The sequence below is a fragment of the Sciurus vulgaris genome (genome assembly GCF_902686455.1).
Source record: "Sciurus vulgaris genome assembly, chromosome: 5".
Lineage (NCBI taxonomy): Eukaryota > Metazoa > Chordata > Mammalia > Rodentia > Sciuridae > Sciurus > Sciurus vulgaris.
In genome coordinates, this window is record NC_136465.1 from 14,961,991 (window position 1) to 14,986,710 (window position 24,720).

The 24,720-nt window shown below is 52.3% G+C and overlaps 1 protein-coding gene across 3 annotated transcripts in view; it reads left to right on the forward strand.

Annotated features, from left to right (window-relative positions):
• Positions 1-24,720, forward strand: part of GFRA2 (GDNF family receptor alpha 2) — an 84,168-nt gene that overhangs the window by 23,403 nt on the left and 36,045 nt on the right. For all 3 annotated transcript variants that reach the window (XM_079139059.1, XM_079139060.1, XM_079139058.1), the window contains one exon: positions 9,774-10,128. In XM_079139059.1, the coding sequence (XP_078995185.1) occupies positions 9,774-10,128 (355 nt within the window). The remainder of the gene's footprint in view (positions 1-9,773; positions 10,129-24,720) is intronic.

Consider the following 24,720-nt stretch of genomic DNA (forward strand, 5'->3'; position numbering starts at 1 on the left):
TACCAATACAAAATTAAAACTGACACACCATTGTGGGGACTGGTGTGAGAATGGCAAAGTTCTAAATATAACCCCCAACCCAAAACTGTATGTAAAAGGAATAGGAGACTCAAATGTGACTGACAAAGTCCCTTCAACTGCAAAAGAATGGCACTTAAAGATTTAATTGTTAGAACCACAAAATTAAGTCTCATCTACCTTTTGAAGAATTGGAGAAAGAATTTTAAACATGGCTAAAAGTTGACGAAATATAAAACGATATTCAAAAGCATCAAAATTGATTTTTTTCATTGATTTTCAGTGAGTTTGCCATTCATCAAATTGATTTTTGGTGGATTGGCTTGCTTCCAAAAATTCAACTTCCCTTGGAGAATGCTTGGGGTGGCTTTGGTGTTGAGGTGGGCTGGGAGGTGAGGGGAAGTTCAGAGAGAAGGTTGAGACTGTAAGGGAGTCCCACTGGGATTTCTAGGGCAGGTCTGAGGAGCAGTGTGCCTGGGACACAACAGAGCAGTCAGGGATGGGAGTTCAGGTCCCTCTGATCTCTGGACTTCGAGTGTTACTGAGAGGACAGGGAGGTGAGGCGACGGAATTGGTTCTGTCATCTTGGGGAAGCTGAGGTACCTACCACTTCTAGCTAGTTGCTGACTAGCTAGGAGAGCAGGGCCCAGAATTGAGAAGGTGCTCTGGTCCTGCTCAGGCAGGCCTCTGGGATGGAGCCGAGGAGCCCAGGAGCCCTCCTCTTGCTCAAGAAGGGAGAGGGTAGGAACCTTTTTCTCTGAGGGGAGGGTTTGTGGAGGCTGGAGCATGAGGGTTTGGCCTTTTCTAGAGCCGGGCAGGAATGGAGAGGTGGGAGGGAGGATCTTTCTAGTGAGGTGACACGTTTTTTAAATAAGTTCTTATTGCATGTGCGCTGTGGACTGGAGACTCTGAGAGACATTGCGTTAGCCATCTTTTCATTACCGCAGTGAAGGACCTGGGGCAGCTAACTGACGAAGAGAAAAGACTGACTTAGCTCACAGTTTTGGAAATTCAAAGTCCAAAATCAGGCAGCCCCATTGGTGGCCCATCATGGAGGGAGCAGGTACGAGAGCAAACAATCTTGAACCTGAGCCAAGAGTGGGTGGGCCAGAACCACCTTCCAAAGACGTGACTCCAGTGACCTAAGGACCTCCCACAAATCCCACCTCCTAAGGTTCTGCGACCTCTCAATAGTACCACTCTGTAGACCAAGCCGTTAGCATATTGGCCCTCTGGGGACACCTGGTGTTTTCATCTGTGTTGTCCTGTTCCATCCTTGTGTAGTCTTGAATGTAGGCAGGGCTGGCATCGTGTCCCATTTTGCAGATGAAGCTCGAGAAGTTACATATGTAACCTGTGCCCTCTTGCTTTGCTAGTGGGTGGCCCCGTCCCTGGGAGTCCTCCATCTCCCCAGCCACTGCTGGGACAGAGTCCTCACTCTTAACCAGTAGCCCCAGCTGGAGGGTGATGCTGGGCAAGGGGGAGTTTTCATTTGCTTCTGAGGTCCTAGTCTCTCCCTGCACTGGAATGTAAGCTCCGGACAGGGCGGAGCCTGCTGCTTCTGCCCCTCTCTCCAGCAGGGCAGGGCGGAGCCTGCTGCTTCTGCCCCTCTCTCCAGCAGGGCAGGGCGGAGCCTGCTGCTTCTGCCCCTCTCTCCAGCAGGGCAGGGCGGAGCCTGCTGCTTCTGCCCCTCTCTCCAGCAGGGCAGGGAGGAGCCTGCTGCTTCTGCCCCTCTCTCCAGCAGTTCTTGACCCGCAGTGGGAGCTCAGCAAGTGCTGCTTGTGAAAGTGCATCTGAGGTTGAAGGTTGCTGAGAATGAGATGTGTTGGGGTGTTGGCTGGTGGCTGCAACCCCACAGGGAAGGCTGGGCCTGGAGGTCTCTTCTCCTGGCCTGTCCCTCTTGCTTCCTGTGCCTCTTGCGTTCATCCCACCCTGGGAGAGTTGGCTTAGCCTACGTTTCATTGATAATACATCCCTAATTATTTGGCTTCAGTTGACCATCATCCTCCTTCTTTGGGAAACTCTTGTCTTCAATTCCATGCAACCAACACCTCTTGATTTCCCCCAACTCAAGCTCCACTCTGCCCGGTCTCCACTAGACACCAGCATCCCGGGGCTCTGTCCTGCCTCTTTTTCTCTTCTTTATTTTCACCCTCAATCTAGGTGACTTTGTTGAGTCATGTGACTTTAAGGGACCTCTCATGTCGGTTATGCCCACCTGCCATCTCCAGCCCAGACCATCTCCTAACTCCAGCTTGCAAATCCTTGGCCCTGTTACCACCCAACCTACACACCATTGGGCCTGCACACTTACCAAGTCCAGATGAGAACTATGCATTTCGTTCTGCTCCCCTTCTGAGAGTTTCCTGTTGCATGAACTGCTCTCACCATCCATCTGGTGCTTAGGCCCCACACCCAGAAATTTTCCTTGAGAGCTCTCTCCTCCCACTCAGTGCCTAGCCGATCCTGCTGGTATTATCCCGAAGTTATATGCGGAATGGGCTTATTTCTTGCCATCTCTGCAATGACCACCCTACCCAAGCCTCCCCTTCTGCACCTGCCACTGCAGCTGCCTGTCACCCATCTCCTCTTTACCCCTCTGCCGACCCCTCCACGGATACTCTGTCTTCCGTGTGTCAGCAAATGAGCTCCTGTGGTCCCCTCCTTCTTGCTCTCCAAGTGCTTATTATTTTAGAGCAGAATCTAGAGTTCTTAGCCTGCCCTGCAAGGCATCATGGCTGTCTTCTGATGGTGCCTCTGACTTCTTTTCTAACTTTTGCCTTTTTTGAAATTCCAGGCTTTTTTTTTTTTTTTTTAAACTGGAAACAAGCCAAGCCCATGCCTGTCTCAGGACTTTTGTGCCTGCTCTTCCTTTTGTTTGGAATTCACTTACGTTGGATTTTATTTTATTTTGGTACTGGGATACTTAACCACTGAACCACATCCCCAGCTCTTTTTAAAACATTTTATTAAGAGACAGGGTCTCACTAAGTTGCTTAGGATCTCGCTGAGATCCTGAGGCTGATCTTGAACTTGCTATCCTCCTGCCTCAGCGTCCTGAGTCATGGGATTATAGGTGTATGCCGCTGTGCCTGGCACATTCGATTTTTTTTTGTGTGTGTGTGGGTGTGTCACTCCTGTCTCAGTTTGATGTCATTTTCTCTCCTCATCCCCTAAATTCCTTGTCCTATTCATGCACTTATCAATTCTTTAAATTATTTCATTTATTTGTGTGTTTATTATCAGACTAGCACTAGAATAGAAGCCCCTGTAAAGCAGGGATTCTGTCTTTCTTCTTCACAGCTGGATTCCTAGGGCCTGGCATATTGTCAGTGTATAAAAATATTTGGTGACTGACTGCTGTTGGACTGACTGCTGTCTGTAGGGCCATGGGCTGTTTGTGGAGAGGCAGGTGTGGTCAGGAGCTGTGTGTGTGTGTGTGTGTGTGTTGCTGTGTGCATGCATACTGTTGCATTTGCACAGGACCAGGTAGACTCCTTTGAGTTTGCTGTGGTTGACCTATGGTCCCTGCTCACAGGAGCTTAGTGGGACAGGAGCTTTCCAAGGCCCTCCACTCCTCAGCATCTCACCCTCTGTGTTGGATGGGTAGGCAGGAGAGTCACCAAATGTGAGGTCATGTGGTTCAAAACCCATCAGCTTTCCCATGAAGAATTGAGACCTAGACCCAGAGAGGGGTAGGGGTTACCTGGAGTCTCACATAACCAAGTGCGGTGGACATAGAATTAGGACCCAGGTTCTCTGACCCCCACTCAAGTGGCAGAGCCATACAGCCTGGCCAGGGGAACTCCAGGAGACTTCAGGGGCAGACACTGCAGAGCTGCTGCAAATGGGGTTAGGGACCTGCTGACAGTTTCCAGGAAGGGCAAGAAGGGAAGGTGAGACATCTGGGTCCCCATCGGCGTGGGAGTATTTCAGAACAGTGGCCCTCTTATTGTCATTCCTGCGTGGAGAGGTTGGAAAGTCTATCTTGATGAGTCAGGAGATGGGCAGAGGGAATTGAAAGCCCACAGGAAGCATGTTTGGTGACAGCAGAGGGTCATAGGCCTCCTTCTGCTGGGGGCGAGTTTGGTAAATTATGTGCTGGGTGGTGGGCCTCTAGGCCTTGGTTCTTATGCTTTGGAAGGAGGTTTCAGAATCATGGAGAGCTTGTGAAGTCCAGTGCCTGGGGGCCAGCCACAGAGTCCCTGATGCCATGGGTCCTGCTTCGGGCTAGTGAGTCCCAGGCGAGCTGGAGTTTGAGCCCCTCTTCTCTAGGCTAGTCATTCTCTTTGGGTACACAGCGGCTGCTGGAGTGTGAGATGGGTGTAGAAAGAAACCTTTTACTTTCAAGAGTAGTGCCTTTTAATGTGCTAGAAAAATTCAGAGCTAATGGTGATGTTATCATTTAGGATAAATCTAAAATTTAGTAAAAAGTGAGTCAGGGAAATTTTTAAAAATTCATTTAAGAATCCAGGGAGTTAAAGAAAATTTATTAAATATTAACACAGGTGGTACTGTTAACAGGGCCCAAATTACATCCGTGATACTGGGTAACGGAAATTTGGTAAGCCCAGCTTTATAAATGTCCAACAGCTATTTAGAGAATATCAAACTGAGGGATGCTCACATGTCCATGGACCTGTGAGCCCCACTGTCTGGGGACAGCCCAGTGCTGCAGATGGGCCATTGGCTCAGGGCTAACCCCCATGGAGAAGAGAAAAGATGGACTTGGCCAGCCAGGGTGTGGGCAGGGAGGCAGGCAGGGGTGCCAGGAGGCTGACTCGGAACCTCTGTTGTGAAACCCCTCCGGCCCCTCTGCCATTGACTGGTGTCCCCTTTTCACTGAGGGATGAGGAGAGAAGGGGATATAGATGCGAGGACATGTCCCCAGGGGCTGAGGCTGGCAGGATGAATTTACGGAGGTTTTGGAAAGTGCCAAGGGTTATTAAATCCCACGTCCCTCTCTCTCGGGCAGCTGTTTACCATTTACTACTTGGCCCATCTCCGCTTTTCTTTGCAGGCCTGGGAGACCCACCAGGGTAGAAGTGGCAACATGTGTTGGGGACAGGCTGTCCTATGTTAGCCAGTCCTGGCATGTAGGAGTCCAGCTCCTGGAGCCCCTCAGTTCTCCGCACGGGGTGGGGGCCAGGGAGCTAGAGAGGCCTGAGGTTCTGGGATCCTCATCCCTGCCCTCTGCACCTTTTGGCTTCGGGCTGGAGCCTGCAGCAGTTGCCTGAGGAGCAGCAGGGGTCCCGGAAGACAAGGTTGGTTTGGAATCTCCCACTCCTCCTTTCTGCCCTTTGGGGGCTTTCTGTCCAGTGAGGGACAGGAGCCTCAGGGGCGGGGGTGGGCGTGCTGAGCAGGGGAGGCTGAGCTGCGAAGGAGCTCTCCCCGGGGTGTGCGCACTGCGCGTGCTGAGCCCTGTCCCGACGGGTGGGTTTGGGATGAAGCGGGATGGGCCTTGCTTGGACAGGGGCTGGCAGAGGCGGGGTGTTTCTCCGCTGTGAGCAGGGCCCCAGCATGGGCTTCTCCCCTGCAGGATCAGAGAGGCCTCTCTCCCGGTAGCCAAGCAATTCCTGTTGGTATTGCCACATTTTTTTTTTCTAGGAAATTTACCAAGTTCGGGCCCAGGGGTTTGCGTTTCCCACCCCTAGCAAACGCTTTCGCTGCTCAGGCTCCGAATGGAAGCCACCGAGGCTATAATTACACTGGCATTAGCTCAGGAACATGCTGAGAGGAGCGGGAACAGAGCACCTGGGGAGCCCAGAAGCAGCCACAGGCCTAAATTAGCTGCTGTTCCGCTTGCGGTTGTCGCCTGATCCTCTGCAGAGTCCCTCCTTGTCTCTCCTCCACCTTGGCCCCAGGCCGCTGTGCTCTTCCCTCCCGCCAGCCAGCCGGCATCTGACAGGTGCAGGGAGCGGCTGGTCTGGGAGAACCCTCCACAGGGGCCTTGGTGTTGACAGGCGTCCTTGGGTCCTTGCCTGACCAAACAGAATGGTTTGATAGCAGCCCAGAGTATGGTGGGGGAGGCCAAATGCTCCAGCCTGGCCATGGGCCTCTAGCCCAGCTCCCCAGCACCGCCCCTGGTGGTTCCCCACCTGGGCTTCCATTTCCAGACATAACCAATTGCTTTCTGCTCCTCCCAGCCTTTGCCCCTGTGTTCCCTCTCGGGGCCCCTTTCTGCCCTCTTGGCTGCCTCTGACTCCTGTCGTGGCTTTCAGCAGAGGCATCCCTGTGTCCACGACTCCCCAGCTCCAGGCGATGCTCTCCGCTCTGCACCCTGACTTCCTCACTGCAGAACTTAGCCTGAGTGTTGGCTCCAGCTTCTCCTCTGTCCCCAGCAGAGTCTCAGGCAGGGTTGCAGCCTGCTGGTGGTGGAAGTGTCTAGCACGTAGCAAGTCCTCAATAAAAATACATGTTTATTGATTAAGAAAACAAACCTTGACTTCCTTTCAGTCTTAATTTCCCCCAACTCTACTTTTTGAGCATTTTTTGGTTCTCAGCAAAATTGAGGACAGGTAAAGAGAGTTCTCATTTGTTTCTTGCACCTAAGGGACACAGCCTCCCCACGAGCCAGAGCAGTGCCTTTGTTGCAGCCGATGACCCCACGACCACACGCCATCACCACCTGAAGCCCATGGTTGACGTCGGGTTCACTCTTGGTGGTGTCTCTCTGATGGGTTTGGACAAATGCATAAGGACACGTATCCACCATTACAGGATCATTTTACTGCCTTAAAAATGCTCTGTGCTGCCAGGCCTGAGATCTCAGTGGCTTGGGAGGCTGAGGCAGAAGGATCCCGAGTTCAAAGCCAGCCTCAGCAATTTAGTGAGGCACTAATTAGAGACCCTGTCTCTAATTAAATTATAAAAAGGGCTGGGGATGTGACTCAGTGGTTAAGCACCCCTAGGTTCAATCCCGGTACCCTTGGCCTGTTCATCTTCTTCTTCCCCCGTCTTAATAGCCACTTCTTTCCCCCCTGTGTCTGGTATTTTCCCTTTTCCAAAATGTTCTGTAGTTGGACTCTGATGCTTGGCTTCTCTCATGTGAGCCCCTCCATGCCTTTTCATGGCTTGACAGCTCATTTCCTTGTATCACTGAGTAATATCGTCCAGATGTACCTCTGCTTCTTTACTTTCCAGCAAGGCGGAGGGAGCTTCTCTCTTCTTGTCTTTGTAGGACTGTTATTGGCTAGGAGGTGCGGTGAGTGACTTGGTCTTCATCTGTCAATCATCCCCCAGCCTTCACCCCTGAGCCACTTCTGGCCCCACATTAACCCCTGACTGTACGTGGTCCTGCATTGACTGCTGTCACCTGCTCTGGGTCAGTTTTGCTTCTTTAATGCTTTTGGTAACTTTTTTTTGAGTACTCGCTATAACTAGACATTGCTATAAGTACATTTATTCTTCTGCATATAAATACTTGATCAGCACCCATGTATCAAACATGGGGTATATGAGCACAGTGGCTAGTGTGCCCACCCAGCTCCTGCCCTCAGGGAGCTTGTATTTGATACAAACAAGCAAATGAGTGGGTATGTACTGTGGCAGATGGTGCCGAGTGCTACGGGAAGATTGATTTGAGTGGGGTGAGTGGAGTGTGGGGTGGTTTTCAGGGCAGTGTGGTCAGGAAAGACTCCCAGGTGAGGTGACACTTGAGCAGAGACCTGAGCCAAATGAGGAAAATTTCTGTGTGGTCATGGGGTCATGAAGAGAAGGGAAGAACCTTTCAGACCAGTGAACAGCAAATGCAAAGGCCCTGAGGCCAGGCCACGATGGCATATTCCAGGAAGATCACAGAGCAGGGTGGGAGAGGAGTAGGAGACCTGGTACCATAAAGCTGTGCAGGTTAGAAGAGATCTAAAATGCATTGCTGCCATGGAATTCTAAATGTTTCCATAGCCATGTACAAAGGTGAGAGGAGATAGGCAAAATTAACTTTAATGCTCCATTTGTCTAACATATTTCTACAATATGTAGAAATCAGAGTAAAAATAAAATTAACCAGATACTTTTTTTTCTCATTAATTTTTCAAAATTTGGTATTTTGAAATCTCGCATACACATTCGAAATGTGCTAGCTACATTTCAGGTTCAATGCCACGTGTGGCTTGTGCTTGTGGACAGCACGAGTATGGAGTCTTGCTGGGGATGTTAAGACCTGGGGAAGCCAATGGATGCTGGGGCCCCAGGAATAATAACTCCCCACCTTTGGTTCTGGAAGTTTCGTTCATTCCAGCTGCGGTGATGACAGAAGTCTGTCCTGGGGGGTGGGAAGAAGGCAGAGGGGCTTTCGCCAGCAGAGCGATGGCAGCTTAGACAACATGGCAGCAGTGGGAGAGAAGTGGAGGACTCTGGACACGCTTTGCAGGCTGAGCCTCTGGGTTTTCTGGGGTGGTGTGTGAATGAGAGAGGAGTTGAGGGCCCATCAAGATCTTTGGCCCTGTATGAAAGATGGTGGACTGAGACAGACCTCATGACCCTATGAACACGTATGATTACATGAATGGTGTGAATCTACTTCGTGCACAACCACAGAAATGAAACGATGTACCCCACTTGTGTACGATGAATCGAAATGCAATCTGTAAAAATAAACTAAAAAGCAAACAAAAGAAGAGCTTTGGCCCTGGCGACTGGAGGGGTGAGTTGTTCACAGCAGGATGAGGGAGACTATGAGGGGCAGGTGGCCTGGGGGTCTGAGTTTGAGGTGCGGGTGTTGGGCTTTCAGGCAGGGTTGTCAGAGAGGAGCTGGGCGGGCCAGCCTGGGGCAACACGGCACCCTAGAGAATGAGCAAGCAGTCAACACCAGGACCGTCTGCTGCAAATGCTCGGTCACAGGCCCCTCTGTGGAGGGAGCGTGGCCTCCTCTGGACATGCAGGGGGAGAGGTGCTCAGGAAAGCCCCAGAACCTCAGTAGGGTGGAGGAGGAGTGGATAAGAGGCTGTGCCCTTCTGAAGCTCAGCGGGTGGTTCTTCCTGGTGAACTGTGGCGCTGGGTGATCGGGTTCCTGCTCGGTCCTCCTGCCAGTGTGCTGTGCTGGCTTCGGTTTCCTTGTCTGCAGGATAGAGGTTGGGATGGAGGATCTCTCCTCTGGCTCTCTGGAGGCCATGTGCAGTCTGGGTCCCACTGTCTCCCTCTGCCTGTAGACAGGACAGACAGGAGGTGGTGTAGGTGGCAACTGGCTGGGGGTGGAGGGTCTGGTGGTCCTGAGCCGTGAGCCTCCTCTGAACAATCGAGGCTTGTAGGGAGGGGCAGGCACTGCTGAGGCAGTATAGCGACTCCTGGAAACGTTGCTGGTCACAGTGGAAGGGCTGGGAGGCCGGTTGTGGGGCCGCTGGTGCCCTGGCTGCTGAAGACCCTTAACCAGCACTGTCCCACTCTAAGTGCCAGTGGTGCCCCTTTGCTAAGGCACTGCTAAGGTGTGCTGCGGGGTGGTCAGGGTCCCCTTAGTTGTGTGACCTTGAGCCAGACATCAAGTCTCCTGTGTTTGTGAACAGGGCCATGCACACCTCATTGCTCGAGATAAGACTTTGGACCAAGTCATCCTAAGAGCTGCACAGGCACCCTGTGCCCGGCATCGTCCTGAGTAATGGGATATTGACTCCTTTAACTCTCACCGCAACCTCAGGAGGCGGGCCTGTGAAGCGACCCAGTTTCACGGATGAGGAAACTGAGGCAGAGTGGGCATGGGAAGGCATGCCGATCTCAGTGCCCTGGTGGGCTTCTGACCCGTGCTGTGCTTCCTCCTCCAGGGACCGGAGCAGACCCGGTGGTCAGTGCCAAGAGCAACCATTGCCTGGATGCTGCCAAGGCCTGCAACCTGAACGACAACTGCAAGAAGCTGCGCTCCTCCTACATCTCCATCTGCAACCGCGAGATCTCGCCCACCGAGCGCTGCAACCGCCGCAAGTGCCACAAGGCCCTGCGCCAGTTCTTCGACCGGGTGCCCAGCGAGTACACCTACCGCATGCTCTTCTGCTCCTGCCAAGACCAGGCGTGTGCCGAGCGCCGCCGGCAAACCATCCTGCCCAGCTGCTCCTACGAGGACAAGGAGAAGCCCAACTGCCTGGACCTCCGCAGCCTGTGCCGGACTGACCACCTGTGCCGGTAGGGGCGCTGCGGCGGCTCTGGGCTGCAGGCTTGAGGGTGCCGCGTTGCCGGTCATTTCCCCCGCTTCTCTGCCTTCCCTGGGGTCCACTGCAAGGTGTCGAGAGGTTGAAGTGAGGTGGACAGTGCAGAATTCGTTGCCGTGCGTTCATCCGTTCATCTCCAGATTCATTCATTCCTCACCCACCCTCCTCTCCCCTTCACTCACTCGTTCATTCGCTCAGCACCGGTTTCCTGTTTGCCTCCTCCGAGCTCAGCCTCAGAGGGAAGCCAGGATGAACCACCCGGGAGCTTATGGTTTCCATCCCAGACTCCTAGAGTCTTGGAAGAAAGGACCTGCGGAGAAGTTAGTCTCACCTCTCGAGGAAGCCCCCAGCGAACATCCCAGAGAGGAGGGCGCTCCTGCAGACCCAGGAGGCCACTCCTTGCAGGCTGCACTCTGGGCTAAGGCTGGGTGAAGAATGGGTTCTGAGGTCTTTTAATTGTGCTGGGTTCAAATTCTTACTGTACCGCTTGCTAGCTGTGTGACTTTGAGTTTTTAGGATTAAGTTTTAAGGATTTCCTTAGCTTCCATCCTTTCACCTGTGAAACAGGAATAAAAATACCCACATCTAATAGGATCATTAGATTACATGTGTCCAAAGCTTAGCACAGAGCCCGGCATGCTTAATAAGTGTGGCCTAATTATTAGGAAGTGCTTTGTAAAAATATTGACTTGAAATTTGCTTCTTGTCAATTCTTGTGTTTTTCTGGTATGTCGTTCAGTATTTCTTGGGCCCCTGTTGTGAGCAAAATGGGTCTAAGTTCTGGAAAAACAGAGGTGAACACAGTGCTCTCTAAGGAGCAGGGAAGCATAAGGGGACAAGTGGTCCTAATTCATAGGGACAAGGCTGGGTTCTTCCAGAGGAGAGAGCACAAGAGAGGGGCACTGTCCTCAGCCTCGAGGTGTAGAGGATGGGGCTTAAGCTGAGAATTGGGAAACAAGATGGAGGAGAAAAGTCCAGTGGTCTTTTAGTCAGTCAGAAAGGACTGGAGACAGAGCGGCTCGTGGGGCACGGAGGCGGTGGGTGCCTGTGGAGGGGGCCATGACGGGAGGCTGCTGGATTAATGGGGATTGAGACCATGGCAGGTGTTCATAGACTGTGTGCTGTGTTCTGGACACTGTTCTAAAGGCTTCCTGTCTCGTTTAATCTTGCCACAAGGCTGTGAGGTGGGCAGTGTTAACATCTTTATCTGTCAGGTGAGGAAACAGAGGACACATCTTCCCAAGGTCACAGAGCGCATGTTTCAGATCTGGCGTCCTGTGAGACTGCTTCTTGCCACTGTGGCATACTGCCCTGGACTACGATGGTGGCTCTGGGGTTGGGGAACAGGAGAGGGTTTCAGAGAGTGGCAGGTAGACCTGAAAGAACTGGGTGACTGAGTGAAAGTCCCCTGGAGGCGAGAACCGTTGCTGCTTTCTTGCTCCCCACCTCCCCCTGCACGTGGATGCTGGTGCTTGGTGAGCCCTCCATTGATGTTCCTCGGGGGATCCTCTGCCGCGTTTCCTGGGTGAATAACTGGAGCGATGGAGCCTTCAGGGTGCGGGGTGGTGTTGGATGTGCAGTATTAGAGGTTCCTGGGGCCTGTTGATATTCCCACAGCAACACTGGGGGACTTGTGGGTCTGGAGCTCAGCCATGAGGCTGGAGGGAGGGCCTGGGCTGAGGAGTAAGAGCTCAGGCAGCTTCTTGGTGACGCAAGCCTCAGCAGCGGGTGGTGTGGGCAGGTCGGTGGACATGCCTGCAGGTTTGGGCGTCCTCAGAGTTCAGGTGATGAGTGCAGCCTTGGCGTGGGTGGCAGGGCAGAAACGTACTGGAAACACTAGATGTTGCGTAAGGGAGGGGTAGAGGAGGCGCAGCGAGAGCTGGAGGGGGCAGGTGGGAGGGCAACCAGAAACCAGAAGAGAAGGGGGCTTCAGAGGGAGGGAGTGGCCAAGCCCCGGTGTCTCAAAGAATGTGTGTGTGTGTGTGTGTGTGTTGCTGTGGCTGAGGCCTGGCACGGAGGTAGAAGTGCAGGCCTTGAGTACAAACTCCCTTCTTCAGAAGGAGGCAGGGCCAGGGCCTGGAGAGGGACTGGGGGCAGGCACTGCTGCCTTCCAGCTTGGGGGAGCTGGCCTGCATGCTCACTGAAGGGGAGCTGCTACTTTGTTTGGTTGGGAAACAAGCTCTGCTGAGGTGCCAAGAAGGCACTGGAGTTAACTCAAGGCTCAGGAAGGCCTGGAAAGAGGATGGGCTTCTCCTCTGCTTACTTAAAACCATGCACCTTATATGCAAACCGATCCCGTGCCTATAAAGGAGGGTTAGCAGAAACTGAGCCCCTCGAAGGCAGGAGCAAGCAAGGGCCTCCACTGTGGAGTGCTGACCTGAGGCCCTGAGCTTCTTGGTCCCTGGGATTGAGGGGGAAGCTGGCTGGGCCGCATGACTCCCATGATGTGATAGAGTGGGTGCACTGATTCTTACATCTCGTTTCTTCCTCTCCTTGGGCTCGATGCTAACATGAGCTGGCCAGGCCACACATGCCCAGTGATGCAGAATGACAGAGCCTGTGGGGAACCAGGCTTGAGGGAGCTGGTAAGGACCACTGCGACCCAGCTCAGGACCCTTTGCCGAACGGAAGGCCAGGGGCGCCCAGGAAGCCAGAAGGCCGCAGGGTCCATGTGACGGGAGCCTGAGGTTCAGCCACTCAGCCATCCGAACGGGAGTCTCAGGCAGAGAACAGGACCTCAGTGCTGCTGTCACATTTTGAGGAAAGGTGGACCACGGACGATGCAGTTCCTTTGAGGTCTGTGCCTTGTGTGGGATGGGGGGATTTGGAGCAGGATGAATTTGGCGGCTTGGTCTATGTCTGTTTGTTTAAAGAACTAAAAGGGTTTTTCATTCGTTTGTTTTTCCAGAGATGGGGAAGCTGGGAACAGGAGAATTGGGTGATAAATGTCACATCATGGAACCAGAACGGGTGTTTAAACGTGGCTAAGCTTTGCGAGGGTTGATACCGAGGAATCCCAGGAGCTGTGTGTGGACAGTTTCCGAGAGGGGCTGAGCCAGGCATGCTGGTACTCGCATTGGGATGTGGATTTCAACAATGGCACCCCGGGGCTCATGGACCGTGCTGCATCTAGATTGCTGTATCGGGGACGGGGCTCACTTTGGGAGTAGGAGATTCGGGTTGCCCAGGAGGGGGCGAGCTCCTGTCCTGAACCAGGGCATCCCTCCAACCCACGTCTGCCTGCTCCTACCATCCACGGCGCCCACCCACATGGAAGTTCTGGCCCGGAGGAGGGAGGCGGGGAGCAAGGGTGGAACCCACATCTAGGATGAGTCTGGCTGGGACCTGGGGGATGTTGTGCCCAGCAAGGTGCCCTTCAGAGGACTTTGCCCATGACTCAGAGCTGGGGCTCGAGGTGAGCTGGGAGACTTACGTTAGGGAGAACCATAGATGAGAGGCAGAGATGACAGGCAGATAGTGGACACAGGGGATCTTGGGGGGCAGGCTTCTACCTGCCTCTTTTCCTTACTCTGCCTGTGGGCTCCTGAGTGGCCCCAAATGGACCATTTCACTCCTTATGCCCACAGTTTTGTCACTGATCAGACAAGGATGCTTAACCAAGGCATCACCGAGGACCCTCGGGGTCTTGCAGTCTGTGGCTTTGATTCTGTCCATGTGGCTTTCCTGTCTGCCTGCTGCTGTGCCTGCCCCTGCCACTTGGGTTTGCTCCTGGAGACATGAGCTTGGCTTAGGAGGAGATGGCCAAACCCTCCTCAGGGTACATGGTATGAAAGGGTGGGTTCGAAAGGCCCTATTTGCCAGTATTTTCCCAGAAGTGGGCCTGCCTGGAAGGAGATGTGACATCTTCTTTCCAGCTTCTGCAGGCCTGACCTGCTCACCTATGTGTTGCTCAACCCACTTGCTGTGGAGATGACCAGATGGCACCTGGAACCTCCTGATGCACCTGGAGAGGAGCATCTGTAGGGCAGGAAGCGGGCTCGGCTCTGCACGGAGCATGGGAAGGCATGCTGTTCTCTTCCTTCCTTTGCTGGGCTTGGCCTCCTTCACGTTTCTGCCCTCCAGGTGGGATCCACAGCTGGAAATCTTGTGAAAGCACAATGCCATGTACTTGGAGCAGGAACTGGAAACCCCCATTTCTTGGATAATTTAATGAACAAAGCTGGCTTGATGGGGGTCCAGGAAAGCTTCTCTGTGGCTGATGGTCCTGAAATGAGTCCCTCATCTTTGAGCATCTCCCAGCACATTCCCCATGCTTAAGGGCCTGACTTAGCCAGGCCTGCCTGGCCCCTCTGGTCCTTCCTTCTGCTTAGGGAGTTGACCCAGTTATGGCCAAGCTTCTCATGGAATAAATCTTGGCTCAGGAGTCTTGGGGTAGCTTAGCCAAAGCCTACCTGGCACCTCATTAAAGCCAGTCCACTGATTTGCTGTGAGGCACACCTAGTGGCAGGCCTGTATGATGTCACCTGTGTGATGTGCAACAGACTCCGCTGTGTTGTCTTATTAAATGTCACTACTGATAAAGCGTTGGAGGTTTTCCTTGATCTGGGTTTGAAGAAACCTTGATTAAACAAGGATATCTGCGCACTGGGCCTTGGGGTTATTGGAAGCACTTCTGAATCCTCCCACATCCTCTGGAGCAGAGTCAGAAGGCGCCTTTGGGAGGGGTGCTTGCTGCTCCACCCCAGTCCCAGCTGGCTTAGACGTTGCCTCCCAGCAGCTCTGACTCTGCCTTGCGCCTTCGCCCAGTTCACACCCTCGGAGCCTCAGGCGGTAGACCTAAGCTAACCAGAGATCTAGGGAAGACAGGATAGGCATTTCCTTTATGAGGTTCTGATATGGGGCCTGGAACTTGTTGGAATCAATCTGTGGAGTTTGGCTGGATTCTGTTCACCTCCCCAGTGGGCCATGATCTGCATTTTAAAAAAACAAAAACAAAAACCACAAAACTTTCAATTTCTTTCTTGTCAGCTGAGCTCTTTGCAAAGATGTTCTTAGAGAGTGGTGTGTGTGTGTGTGTGTGTGTGTGTGTATTTGTGTGTGTGTGTGTGTTGGCCATGGGGAGGGTGATTCTGTTGTCCTGTAAACCATGTCCCTTCTAGGCCACGTTTGGAAGCAGCCCTCTGCAATGTCCTGTTCTTCTTCATCTGCCAGGATGATATAAATATCTCCTCGCTGGCCCTGTGCCTTCTGCGGGGCTGTAATTTAACCTCTGGGTGCCGGGGATGTGTATAAATAGACTCCAGCCTGGAGCTGCCCCAGCGGTCCAGGTCCCTTTGTGCAGTGGATGCTGTCCTTGTCTGCGAAGATCATTGGGACGCAGAGGGAGTTGTCCCCTCCCTTGGGCTGTCCCGGGGAGTGGAGAAGTGCCTCCAGCCAGCTGTCCGCTTGCCTGCGTGGGGAGGACCCACTGACTTCAGGCGGCAGGGAGGAACAGGTCTGGGATTTGATGCTTGGCTCCTTGGAATTGTCACTCAACCTCTTTTTACGCTGTAGGGGCTGTTTGGCTGGTGTGTTCACCAGATCATTTCTAAGTGGCATTAAGTCAGTATTTACATACAAGTGGGTGACTCAGAGGCATCCAGACCTTCATTCCTTTTAAGGGAGAGTTCTTGAATACCTTGAAATTGGGCTCTAAGTTTTGGGTATATCTCCTAGAAAGAAACTTGTGTCCATTAGATTCTCCAAGGTTTCTTTGATTTAAAGTTCGAGAACCTCTGCTTTCTCTGAAAGATCGACTTGGATGGGTACCCTGGGGAATGATGTCAAATCTGCCTCCTGGCTCAGTAAGCAAAGAGGACTGTGATTGATTAGTAATGCCTGCCACAGACACAGGAAAGGCAGGATGGATCCTCAATAGGAAGCCGGTCTGTCATTCCTGGGTCTAGCGAGTTGCCTAGAGTGGAAGACTGGGGTCTCACGGTAATTCCTCTCTTCATCTCTCAGTGATTTCTTGGTCCCCGGCATTGGATCTGGCATTGTGTTATGGTTGGAGAGTTAATGAAGGAGGGGCTGGAGGTCCTTGCCCTCCTAGGTGTTACAGTCTGGTGGTAGGACACTGTGTTGATCTCCTCTGTGGTGGGAGGAGAGCCATGTTGTAGTTGGTTTTTTTTTTTTTTTTCTTCTCATTTGAGCTGCCGGGGATTCGAACCGCGGTCCTTGCGCATGCTAGGCGAGCGCTCTCCAAAAGGAGCTATTTCTTCAGCGCCTGTAGTTGGTGATAGCATGTTCACTCAGCTTTTTTCGAAATCCCAGTTCTACTCTGCCACCTTCTAGGTCCACTCTGGTGGAGTTGGAGGGCATTCTTTTCTTGGGAGCAATGAGCCTCAGGCAGATCAATCTCTCAGGGCCCTTTGTGGCCTTGAGCAGAGCTCAGTGTCCAACCTCAGAGCAGAGCTGCCCCCTGGAGCAGCCATTGCTGATGGAGGCCTGCTTCTGAGGCTGCCCCAACAGGGGGGCTCTGCCTGTGCAGGTTTCTCTGCCCTGTCAGAGACAAGAACTGCCTTTCCCTGTGCATCCGTGCTGGCCCCTGTTGCTGCTCTCTGTGGGGACCCTACTCGCCTTTCACTGCAGGCCACAGGTGCCCAAATGGCTATTCCTGGAACTTCCGTGGCATGTTGAGACACGCTGGCATGTTGAATATTACTCTCCTCAAGGCTCTGGGGAAACACTCAGAAGGAAGCTCCAACCTAGATACCTAGTTTGCAAGAGAGGGCTTGTGTGTCTTGCTGCTGTGGTCACTGCAGAGTTAGTAGCACGGCTGTGCCTGGAGGCCCTTGGCCTTCCCCATCCAGCCTGCTTTCCAGGCATTGCCCTTGCAGGTGAGGCACAGCCCTGCCTAGTGAGGTGGGGCTGCGATTTAGGACCCACCTCGTCTCTGGGGGTTGGGATAAGAGTGAGCCCTTCAGGGAAATGCCACTTAAGCAGAGTACGGGAATTAGAGTCCACGCAGCCTCACCTGCAGCTGGCCTGTGTGTTTGCAGTACAGGGCAGTCGTCTCGTCAGCCCCCCATCAAGGGCCCCGCCCTCATGAGCTCATCTAATCCCAGTCACCTCCCAAAGTGGATCCGCTTCCAGATCCACTGGGGATTAGGGTTTCAACATTGGGTCTCAGTCTCCGCAGAACTTGCACTTGCCCTTTGTCAAGACTGTCCGGTTGCCACCTCCCTAAACCTGTCTTCTGGAGACTCCACACAGATGCTCTCTAGAGCCTGTCTGTGTAAGGCACGCAATATTTTTCTACCTGATTAGGTCTCTGCTTTTTCATACTTTCATTATACTGGGTCTGTTTATTTATTTAACAGTTCTTTACTGTGTGGGCTTTCCTGGCCAGGCCCTGTGTTAAGCAGTAGCTGTATCTCAGAGACACAGCAGAGGTGGTCCCCGCCCCCTTGGAAGTCACAATCTGTTGAAGGAGGTAGATGGTAGACTCATATGCAGATACGTTTATCCCGGTTGAGCATCCCAGATCTGAAAATCTGAAATGCCAGATGCTCCAAAGTCAGAAACTTTTTGAGCACCAACAATGACACAAATGGAAAATTCCACACCTGAACGAGTCACAGTCAAAATTCAGGTGCATCCGAAATATTGTATACAATTATCTCCTAGCTATGGATGTAAGGGGTACATGAAACAGCAATGAATTTTGTATTTAGACTTGGGTCCCATCCCCAAGATACCTCATTATGTACATGCAAATATTCCAAAATCGGGAGGTATCTCAAATTGGAAGCTCTTCTGGTCTCCAGCATTTGGATAAAGGACACTTAATCTTAATTAAAAGGGTTGAAATGAGCAGGCTATAGAAATAGAGAATAACGGGGGGCACGGAAGGAGGCACCTATTTGCACAGGAGTCAGGAAAATTTCATCTGAGGAGGCAACATTTGAACTGAGACCTGAAGAAGGAGGAGCCAGCAGGAGCAGATGGGAGAGAGGACGTTTCCCCAGAGGGTGCGGCATGGCAGATGCTGCAAGGTGGGAAGGCTTGGCGTTGCTGAGAGGAGGTGAGTGGCTGGAACAGAGGGGTCGGGGCAGAGGCACAGGACGTGGCAGGCAGGGCCAGATCCCACAGGGCCTGTGTGCCTGGCGTGCAGAGCAATGCCAGAGCAATGGCAGGAGATGAGGGAGAAGGACGTTTTCATATCCCTGGATCAGCAGCTCAGCCCGGGGCGGTGGTGGTGTGGAGAGAGATGAGTGGATGAACTGGGGAGACTTTGGAGATGGAAGCCATCTACCCTGAAGGGGGGGTGAGGAGATGGAGGGACTCAGTGGTGTCTCACAGTCTTCTGGCTCAAGCAGTTCAGTGGGTGACGTGTCATTTTCTGAGATGGTGAAGACTTGGGTAAGGAGAGCGAGCGGAAATCCAGCGTTGGGCATGTTCATTCAGCACCTTCAAGACAGTCATATCTGGGGGTCGTCAGCACGGCTCTGGTAATGAGAGCTAGAGGGTTCTCCTAGGGAGAATCCAGTGTGAGAGGACTGAGAACAGGCCAGGCGTGCCAGAAGTGCCCGGTGTTTGGTGTTGGTTTGGTGGGCCCAGGAGTCAGAGGATGTGTTCTGAAAAAGAGGGAGGGGACAGCTGTGCCAGCCACTGTTGACAGGTCCAGGGGGTGAGGACACACAGGGAATCACCGGGCCCGGGAGGTGGAGGGCCCTGGTGGCTCTTCTACATAGTTTGGATGAACTGGTGATTCCAGAAACCAGATGCCAAAGCAAGGCTGGCCAGTTGGTGGGTCAGAGTTTGCTGGGGGAGATGACGAAGGAAAGGGAAGATGTTTGTCCTTCAGCAGGGGAATGGCCAAGGACAGCCCAGCACTGGCTTGGCTTTGGCAAGTGTGAGGTGAAAGTGGAGGCAGGCAGGAGAGAGGGTGTCCCTGACACTGGGGGCAATCTCAGGTTCTCTTCCGTGGCACTCTGCAGCTCCAAGGACCATGGCTTCTGGCAAAGTGACCCTGTGACCTCTTAGCTCTGGGACAGCTATAGGAGTTTTTGATTTTATAATGGCACACAGAAAAGTGATATGCATTCAGTAGAAACTGTACCTTGAATTTTAAATTTGGATTTTTTTCCCTAGGCTAGTGGGTATGTGATAAGATCCCATCTGGTGACGTGGGGCAGGGGCAATGGCGTTGAAGCTCCCAGTCACCCTGGAACCACAGGGGTGAACAGCCGATCTCCACAGTGTCTGTATTCAATAAATTGCGTGAAGTGTTAAGACTTCATTATAAACAGAATTTGTGTTAGATGATTTTGCCCAGCGGTAGGTGAATGTGTTTTCAGCACGTTTAAGACAGGCTGGGCTAAGCCATGATGTTCAGTAGGTTAGCGGCATTCAACGCGTTTCCAGCTTAAGACATTTTCAATTTATGATGGGTCTCGAGCATAACTGGATCATAAGTGGAGGAGTCTCTGTGCAGTGAAACAGACCCTGTGCATGACACGGTCGCCTCTGACTCAGCTTCTGCTCCAGCCCTGAGTCCTTGGCTTGTGAGAAGAGCCTTTGTTCACTGGTGAGCAGTCTGGAGGGCCTGCTTCTCACACGGGTGGCTCCTGCGCAGCCGGAGGAGCCTTGCCTGCTCACCTGCAGTCTTCAGTGAGGACGTTCTTAAAGCAGTGCTGACGGGGGCTCGGGGGCACCCAGCCCCGGCGATGGGTGTCTCTCCATGGTGCTTCAGGGTTGGGGTGGAAGTTCCTGTAGCCAGCCTCAGGGTGCTTTGCCGTCTGCATGAGCAGCCTGAGAGAAGAGGCAGCCTGCTTCCCTCTGGTGGGGCAGCATGAGCCGTGGTGCCCTTAGGCCAGCTGCCAGCTTCTGGGCCCTTCCAGGGGCTCTCTCATAAGACTCAGAGGGCTCCCGTGGGAGGTCCTGTTATGGCAGGGTTGCTGAGGTGGATGAGCACCTCAGGCCACCACTGGTACCCTCCTGCCTATAGAGTGGGGACATTGAGTTATGCACAAAGGAACAGGAAACAGTTGCTGCTTGTTTAGAATGGGAGAGGAATTCGGGGATAGCTGCTTCCACCCTGCCTGGCCGGAGTCCTGAGCGGGCAGTTCTCTCCTTTCCTGAGGACTGTATTCTGGGTACTGTGACGTGCTCAGGAAGAGAGTCAAAGAGCAAAGGGCAGCCCTGGTTTCAGATCATAGGCTGATGAGCTTGGGCACATCCTTTAACATCCATGGAGGAGCCTCTGTTTTCTTTGTTAAAATAAGGATCTTCACGGAAGCTTGGCAGCCCATTCAGGAGGGTGTGTGTGGAACTTTCTTCCTGGGTGCTGAGCTCTCCCAGAAGGCTGAGATAAGCCTCAGACCTGCCCTTAGCTGTTCCAGGCTAGTGCTGGCTGGGAGGTGGAGGGCTAGCCCTCTCAGTTTGGGTAGTCAGGGAAGGCCTAATGAAGGTGATGTCTGTGCTGGTCTGAAGGAGGAGTAGGCCTATTACTAGTAGGTGGCCCTTCTATTCCATGCCGAGGGAATGTGTGTGAGAGAGGGGTGACCAGGGAGAGGCAGGGAGATCAGTTCACAAAGCCCTGGTACTTTTTGGCAAGGAGTTTTATTTTCTTCAGAGAAAGTGGGGAGCCATTTTCAGCAAGATGGTGAACTGTCCAGCTGCTATTTTAGAGAGACCCCTTTGGCCACTGTGCACACAGGGGTTGGAAGAGAGGGAGGCTGTATAGGGAGGCCTTCTGGGAGGCCCCATTGTGGCAGACCTGGAGATAAGGCCAACTCAGAGCATAGTGAAGAGGCCTGATCAGAGACAGAGACCTTCAGAGGCCAGTTCCTGGGGACTTAGTGCAGGTGAACAGTAAGGGCAGATCCAGGACAATGTTAAGGTCTCTGTCCTGGTGGCCAGTTGGTAGAGACACCCTTGTCCGAGAGAAGGAGATGGAGGGTAGGATATGGGAGGAGATGTTTGGACTTCAAACTTGTTATTTGAAGGCCTTTGAAACGAGCCAGTGGAAAAGTCAAATATGAGAAAGATTTGTTATCTGGGAGTTCAGGAGATAGGCAGGGTTTGGGATGGAGATGATGGGGTTAAGGCAACACATGGAAAGCAGGCGTCTGGGGAGGCTGGGAGAGCTAGGGTCCTGCAGCTGGGCAGGGAGGAGGGAGGATGTCCTCGGGGCAGAAGATTCTGGGAAGAAGGAGGTGGAGGAGGAAGCTGGACTGAGCAGTGACTTGTCTCAAAGGGAGGGACTGTCATGCTCAGAGCAGAAGGAGCCAACTGAGGGAGGAGAGTTCGTGCTTGTGGGGTGGCACAGGGGAGCTCTGGATTCCCCAGAGACCCTGAGCGGAGGGGATCTCCTTGCCAGGCCTCTGCCTGCCAGCCCCCAACATCAGCAGGCTCACAAGTCTCTCAACATGTTGTTTAATAAGAGGCCACAGTGGTCAGGTGGGTGGACCCTGGTTAGGAATTTACCAAGCCCTAATTAATACATCTGGCCCTCTGAATCCACAGTTCCACATTCATGGGTTTAATCAGCCACAGATTGGAAATATTTGAAAGAAAAACCATAATGAAAGATAACAACATAACAATAAAAATAGTATAAATAAAACGCAGTATAATAAGTATTTACATACCATGTGCATTCTGGTAGGGATTGTGAGTCACCCAGAGATGACCTACTATACACATGACCTACCATACACAGTGTGGATTATGCACATTATCTATACCTCAAAAGAACTTGAGCACCTTTGGAGTTTGGCATCTGTGGGAATCCTGGAGCCGATTCCTGAGCGTGTGGAGCGGGACTACTGCCCCTGCTGATAACTAACCCTGTGATCTTTTTGGAAGTTAGCATGGGTGGCCTTGGGTGGTGCAGGAGCAGAGGCAGAGGCCTCTGGCCACATTGGATGAGCGTCGGCCAGGAAGCCTGCTTGGGTCCCCTCGGATAGAGTGAAGCTGGGGCCGCCTGTCTACAGGAAAGAGGGGGAGTAGACTGTGGGTCCCTTCCTCTTATCCTCTCTTCTTTTGCCTTCCTTCTTTTCCCTCTTTCTTTCCTAATTCTCAAAATGAAATTTGCTTAATGATTTTTACTGATTATAAAAGTGGTATGTACTCATTAGAAGAAATAGTTCAGGCAAGACAGAAATGTGTACTTAGAGGGAAAACATCCCAATCCAGATACCCTGGAATATGCCCAGCTAGTGCTTGGGAGAGTACATACTTTAAAAATAAATGTGGGGCTGGCTGGGGATATAGCTCAGTTGGTAGAGTGCTTGCCTTGCAAGCACAAGGTCCTGGGTTCAATCCCCAGTGCCTCAAGTGCATACACATATTCTAACAAAATGATGTCATGCAGGGTGCTATTTGATAAGCTACCTTTTTCTCTAAATACATGGTCAGCAATTATCCATCTCAGCCCGTGCAGGTATACTGGTTTTTAATGGCCATCTGGATTCCCCTGTGGGCTGTGTGCCTGTGAACGGTCTGTGTACCTGGTCTCTGTGCACCTGTCTGTTCACTCTTATCGTCTGAGAAATGTGTCTGGGTCCCACTGCCTGATGGTGGCCAACAGCCACATTCTAGGCTTTCTGAGGAGAGGGTGCACTCAGGTAACTGACCCGCAAATAGTTCTTGGGACTTTCCTGGGGGAGTTTATGGGAGTTTCCCCAGGTGAAGGGGAGGACAGGAAGCTAGAATAAGTGGTCTTCCTTAGAGTGGGAGGGGAGTTTCTGGGTAGTTTGCAGTTGTGGTTTGGCTGTGCCACTAAGGAGAGCAGTCTGGTTTCCTATAACTGAAGGTGGCACTCAGGGTGAGGACTCCACCGGTCAGTGGGTTTAGGAATATGTAAGGGCCTCTTTAGCCACCACCCCGAGACTCAAGGAGAGATGATGCCTAAAGTGGAAGATTTTTGGAGTCAGTGTGTTGGCATCATTAAACATAAGCTGGCTGGCCATGTTGAGAGCAGGGTCCATGGAGCACATGGAGAGGGCTAGAGAACGTTGGCCAGGCTGAGCCTTTGGAGGTCTGGGGTGGTGGCTCCCTTTCTCCACTGTTTCCCTAAGGATTTTGTTTCTGTGGGGGTGTTTTAAATAAGCCAAACAAGGGTCATTGCCTGCTCCTTGCTAATTCTCCCCTGGTCCCTTCAGGAACAATTTGAAATCCCTAAAAAAATCAACATGTGGTAGCTACTAAGTGACAACCTAGGAGCTCAGAAGACACGTGGGCTGTGACAATGGAGTGTGCGCCTCAGTCTTATTCATCCCGGGATGGAGCTGTGTGCTGGGTGGAAAGGTGGCAACTGGGGTGCCAAGGAGGCCGTGTATGTGCTTGAGAAAGTGACTGTTAAAGCCCCAAGGAATCACGATCACACCTTAAAAAAAAGGTAGAGGAGACCTAACAGATCATCCCAGTGAAATTTCCATTTTGCAGATAAACAAGCTGAAGCCCAGAGAGATTAAGCTATTACCCAAAGTCACACATCTGTAGTGTGACAGGATCTGGTTCCTCTCTCTGGCCAGTGCCCTGCTCTGGGAAGCACTTGGAGTGGCAGAGTGTGAACTTGCATAGGGTCAAATACCTGGGCCCCACACTTGAGAGAGAGAACATTTCTGAGGCTCAGTTTTCCTTGTTAAAAAAATGGAAGTCCATGCCGTCCATCTCGTGACCATAGACAGAGAGAACAACTGTAAGGTCTAGGTCAAGTCTTGCTTATCCCACTTGTTGGTGACTAGAAGTGTTTCAGATTATGGATTTTTTTTGGGTGATAGAATATTTGCACATACTTAATGAGATATCTTGGGGATGGGACCTGAGTCTGAACGTGAAATTTGTTTATGTTTTATATGTACTTTATGCACATAGCTTGAAGGTAATTTTATACATTTTTTTTTACAGTGCTGGGGAATAGAACACAGGGCCTTGCTCATGCCACACAGATATTCCAGCTACATCCCCAGCCTGATTTTATATAATATTTTACCCAGTTTTGTGCATAAAGCCAAGTTTCATAGGTGGACTTTTTCATACATGGTGTCATGTCAGGGCTCAAAAAGAGTTTCCGATTTCAGAGCGTGTCTGATTTTGGATTTTCAGGGAGGCTCACCTGTAGTGAAATGCTACAAAGTTTGAACACGGGCTGTCTCTCAGCCCACATGCTGGCCTGCAGACCTGGATCTGTACCAATAGGAGCAAGGGCAGGTAGTGATGGGCTGCTGGGCAGATCCTCCCAGGAGGGGCAGGGACAGAATGGCAGTAAGGCTTGGTGCTTGGATACACAGAGCCTTGGAGATGGCTGTTGGCTTCTAGTGATGGGCAGAAGGTCTCAGACCTATTGGACCTTGTGCCAGCCCAGTCTTGGCAAATGGGACATCATTTCTGCTTCCTTCTCTTTCCTCCAGCTCTGTCCCAGAGTACTTGACCGACTGTCCTGAGCCCCTTGCCAGAAGCCTGCCTGTCCATGGGGTGCTGAAGTCTGGGCAGGGAGGGGTGGGGCAGTGGAGGAGCCCATGAGGTGGGGTCCCCAGCCCACAGTCCCTTCACTTTCTCCATGAGGGCTCAGGTCTGGATTGCTCTCGTCCCCCCACCCCTCTCTCCCCTTTGG